This window comes from Myotis davidii, unplaced genomic scaffold (assembly GCF_000327345.1).
Source record: "Myotis davidii unplaced genomic scaffold, ASM32734v1 scaffold363, whole genome shotgun sequence".
NCBI classification, from domain to species: Eukaryota; Metazoa; Chordata; class Mammalia; order Chiroptera; family Vespertilionidae; genus Myotis; species Myotis davidii.
In genome coordinates this window covers 1,882,062-1,886,964 of record NW_006294069.1, presented here as the reverse complement: position 1 = coordinate 1,886,964, position 4,903 = coordinate 1,882,062, and the positions used below count along the sequence as shown (strand labels likewise).

At 41.7% G+C, this 4,903-nt stretch overlaps 1 protein-coding gene across 1 annotated transcript in view; it reads left to right on the top strand.

Moving 5' to 3' along the window:
* The window catches only part of TMIGD1 (transmembrane and immunoglobulin domain containing 1), a 10,417-nt gene that overhangs the window by 2,309 nt on the left and 3,205 nt on the right, over nt 1-4,903 (top strand). Inside the window, exons 3-4 of the mRNA XM_015566801.1 lie at nt 1,483-1,761; nt 4,283-4,561. Coding sequence (XP_015422287.1) covers nt 1,483-1,761; nt 4,283-4,561 — 558 coding nt within the window. The remainder of the gene's footprint in view (nt 1-1,482; nt 1,762-4,282; nt 4,562-4,903) is intronic.

The window sequence follows — 4,903 nt, the reverse complement described above, 5'->3', positions numbered from 1 at the left end:
TACATTTTAATGCATTGTATTACTAATCATACCCAAAACAATCTGCTGTTTATTTGAACATACACTTACACAGAAATCTTTCCTGCATTTGCTCCCCACCCCAATCTAGAACTAGCTTTCCCCCTCCATTTTAAAAGTAATACATAGTCGCTGTAAAATAAATTAGGAAATACAGGGTGTCTCGAAAAATGTATACATCTTTTAACAGCTGATAGCTCAATTTTGAAAATGAAATGTATTTCAATAAACACTGCCTTCATAATGATTCAATATGTGTGTACACATTTTTGGGACATGCTATTTATAAAAGAATAAAAGTAAAAATCCCACCAAATCCCATCACCCAAACACAGCCATTCAACGTTTTGGTGTATATTCTTCCAGATTAAAAACCAAACCAACCAACAAACAAAACCTAGGCTGAAGTCTCATTATTTTTTTTCCGGTTGTTTCTGTTTGTTTGTTTGTTTAAAATTAATGTGTTTACAGACTATTTTAACCAACGGTATATAGGGGGCAAGTTTCTGGTGGCTAAAGTTACTTTTTACCTTTTGTGACTTGCTTCTGAGCCAGGAAAGTAAAAGCTGAGATTTGGGTATGTTGTATGATGGATGAGTTTCTAAAAATCAGAGATGAAAACAAAGTACTTTATATCCTAATCATCCACCTCATAATGACTTATCTGTCCGCAAACCACAGCAGTTTAAATATCTTTTTATTTCACTGCATTGCCAACACAATATTAAATCATCAGATATGGAAGACCAGATTCTATCACCTAATCAGAAATGTTTTCAATCAGCTTTTGCCCATATGCAATTTTGATACATTTATAGTAATTATTAGAGATATAATTTACATTCTGCCTATTCACCTAATGTTTCGTCTTAAATACTTTTTCATTTTACTATAGTGCTTTTTTTCTTTGTATTTCTTTGTATTTCCCCACTCCCACTTTGTTACATCCAACCCCTTGAAGTAAACAAATTAAATCTGGTAAGCATTTCTCTACTTTTTTCTCTATTTTCACCAATGCTATTCCCTATATATATAGATAGAATTTTTCCCCAACACTTTTCCTCATAGATGTGTGTGTGTGTGTGTGTGTGTGTAAATAGAGTAATTCTGTATGTACTGATTTCTAACTCAATGGTTCTCAAACCTCACTACACATTAGAATCATCTGGGGCTTAAAAAAAAATCCATGCCCAGGTTGCACTCCTATCAATGAATAAGGACGTCTGGGTTGGGATCAAGGCATCAGCAATTTTTTTAAAAAATTTCCAGGTGATTCCAAGGTGCAGCAAAATTTGGTAACCATTTTCAGCTTTTCTTTCTTGTAGTCAGTAATACATGACGGCCCCTTTTCCTGGTAAAATCACATAGATCGATACAACTACCTTAATTTCATTGTTCTGATATAACATGTATGGTCGTTTAGGTTGTTCACTCTGTGGTAATAGCTTCTTCCTGCCCTCCCAGGCTCTGTTTTAACTGTGAATGGGAAAACCGAGAGCCACATTCTGAACACTCAGCTGGGCTCCGAAGAATCTCTGAGGTGTGCTGTTCAGAACCACACGGGGGATGAAGGACTTCTCTGGTTCCGAGAAGGGGGGACAGTGGATTTGAAGTCCGAAAACAAAATCAATTCCAGCGCCGTCTGTGTGACTTCCATCAGTGAGGATGACAATGGAGTCACCTTTACCTGCAAGCTGCAGAGGGACCAGTCGGTGTCCATCTCCGTGGTGCTGAACGTCTCTTGTGAGTAAAAGGAAAGACACTGCTAGCCAGTTGGTGTGGTCTGCACTGCACTCAGGGGTAGCTGGAATCTGGGTCTAAAGAGTATGAGCATTTTAACATTTGCCTGATATTGCCAAATGGTCCTACTTACACTCCCGCAGCAAAACACAAAGGGGCCTATTTCCCCACACCTCGTGAGCCCTGAGTGTGGCATTTGCCAGCTTGGTATAAAGTTTTATTTGAATTTCAAAAATTAAGACTGAGGGTGGCCCTAACTGGTTTGGCTCATTGGATGGAGCGTTGGCCTGCGGACTGAAGGGTCCCAGGTTCGATTCCGGTCAAGGGCACATACCTCAGTTGCAGGCTCCTCCCTGGCCCAGGCCCTGGTCAGGGTGCGTGCAGGAGGCAACCAATCGATGTGTTTCTCTCATATCAATATTCCTCTCTGTCTTCCTCTCTTTCTTCCACTCCCCCTAAAAATCAATGGAAAAATATCCTCGGGTAAGGATTTAAAAAGAAAATGAGGGTGTTCACCTTTTCATGAATATATTGGTTGTTCATGTTTAAAACCTCAAAAGATGAAGCTCTTTGATGGCTGGGTTGCAGGAATTGGTCACCCATTGGTGGAACTATATGGCGTTAGGGGTCCTTTAAATGATTCTATGCATGTAAACCCTTCTCACCCTCCTTAAACAATACAATATATTTCCTATGGGTACATTATATGTAAAAAAAAAACACACCCCTACTTTTAAAAAAAAGATGCAAGGATTTATATCAAATGTATAATTGTGGGTATCTCTAAGAAGTCAGGAAATTATGAGAATAGAGTCATGGAGGACCTGAACTTTATCTGAAATGTATTATTATTATTATTACTTTAAATATGTTTTATTGACTTTTAGAGAGAGGAAGGGAGAGAGAGAAACATTGAACAGCTGCCTCCTGTATGCACCCCACTAAGGATCGAGCCCACAGCCCGGGCATGTGCCCTGACTGGGAATTGAACCTGTGACCTCCTGGTGCTTGGGATGATGCTCAACCAACTGAGCCACACTGACCAGGCATGAAATGTATTTTTTTAATGTACTGATTTGAGAGAGCCTGACGTGTATTAATTTTTTTTTAAAGAAATATGTATAGCTGATGAGCTTATGTTAATTTTAAATAGTTAAATAAAAAGCAACAACTGATAGGACCTGTGGAACTGGTGGAGCTGGTTATGTTTGGTGGTAACTATGTTCTGTATTCAAGCAGCTCCCTACATATCTGAATACCATCGAACATCCTTGTTGGATGTGGATACAGACTTCAAGCTCATTCCAAAGAGCAACAAAATGTCATTCTTCTGAGAGTTATTAATAGCACAGCCTTCTCAGGGTCTAATTATTCAGTGTGCAGATTATACAAGCTCCTTCCTCCCTCCTTCTCCGCCCTGACGTCTTTCCTACAGCCCACGTCTCAAGCATTTTATTACTCTTTTGCACCCTGGCCAGAAACTGCGAAGGGCGTGAAGAGGGGAGAGTCAGCTCAGCCATTTCTCCTCCTAAAAGTTGGAAAGGCCTGGTGGGGACGAGGGGAGGATTATTTGGTGACGATAAATGCGTCCGACAATCGATGGGTCTGTAACTGCCATCATCATGGAGGAAGTAAGGAGTTGCTCGCATGGAGGAATGAAAGGGAGTTAGGAAGCCACGCTCATCTTCCATAGATGCCGGAGTTGCACGACTGGAACACCTCTGGGAGGAGGACGTCATTTCCAGAGGACTGTTGAGGAAATGCACATACGCATTGGGAAATGTGTGGTTAGAGCAAACGTGAAAGTGGAGGTTGTGAGGCGTGCTCAAAACCACCATCCAGTAATGATAGTGCTAACCAGCACGGGGATAAATTCTTTGCAGGCATTATCTCACTTAATCTTCCACAGCAATGCCTAAGGTAGCTATGATTCCACTTTTTAGATAAGGAAACTGAGCAGTTACTTAGCAGTTAAGTAACTTTCCCGAGGTCACAGTAAGTGAGGTGGTTGGAATGAGAGCAAACTGCAATGCCTGCTTTCTCAACATTGTACTGTTTTATCCACCACTAGCACAGATTGGTTAGTGTCACAAATTGGTACAGATTCATTATTATATACTCGAGGCCCAGTGCATGAATTCGTGCACGGGTGGGGTCTGGCCAGCCCGCCCCGATCGAAGTGGGGGTACCTATGGGGCGAGGAGCCGTAGGCAGTTGGCCAGCCAGCCCTGCCCCCCGACAGAATTCCTGGTGGAACTCCCGGGTTGAGGGGACAATGTGCATATTAGCCTTTGATTATATAGGATATTTGCTTCCTGGTTTGTCCACCACATTAAAAGTTCTATTACGTTTGGAAATGGATGCATGTTATTTACCATTGTACCCGTGGTTCCTAGCCCAGTGCTTGGCATACAGTAGTCACTCAGTAAATTTTTGTCAAATGAATGAGTGACTGAAGATCTTGAACACTGACAGTCAACTATGGTTTATCTGCTAATTAAACCTCAATGCTTGTGTCTTGCAGTTCCTCCGCTCCTAAGTGGCAACGACTACCAAACAGTTGAGGAAGGCAGTGCCGTGAAGCTGGTTTGCAATGTGAAATCCAACCCGCAGGCTCGGATGATGTGGCACAGAAACGGCAGCATCCTGACCTTGGAGAAAAACCACCACCAAGTCCAACAGACAAGTGAGTCTCTGCAGTTGTCAATCACCAAAGTCAAGAAATCTGACAACGGAACCTACAGCTGCTTTGCACATTCACCTCTGGACATAAAGACAAAGGACTTTCACCTCTTTGTCAAAGGTAACTCTCTTTTTAAGTAATATACAGCATCGTGCAAAACTTGGAATAGATGCTCGGTAAATATTTTTCATGCCCAGCTGGCGTGGTTCCGTGGTTGAGCGTCAACCTATGAACCAGGAGGTCACAGTTTGACTCCTGGTCAAGGGCACATGCCCGGGTTGCAGGCTCAATCCCCAGTGTGGGGCATACAAGAGGCAGCCGACCAATGATTCGCTCTCATCATTGATGTTTCTATCTCTCTTTCCTTCTCTCTTCCTCTCTGAAATCAATAAAAATAAAAGTAGATACTTAGTTAATACTGGATGATTTGAATAAGTTGAGTCATGATTAAAACCAAGAAAA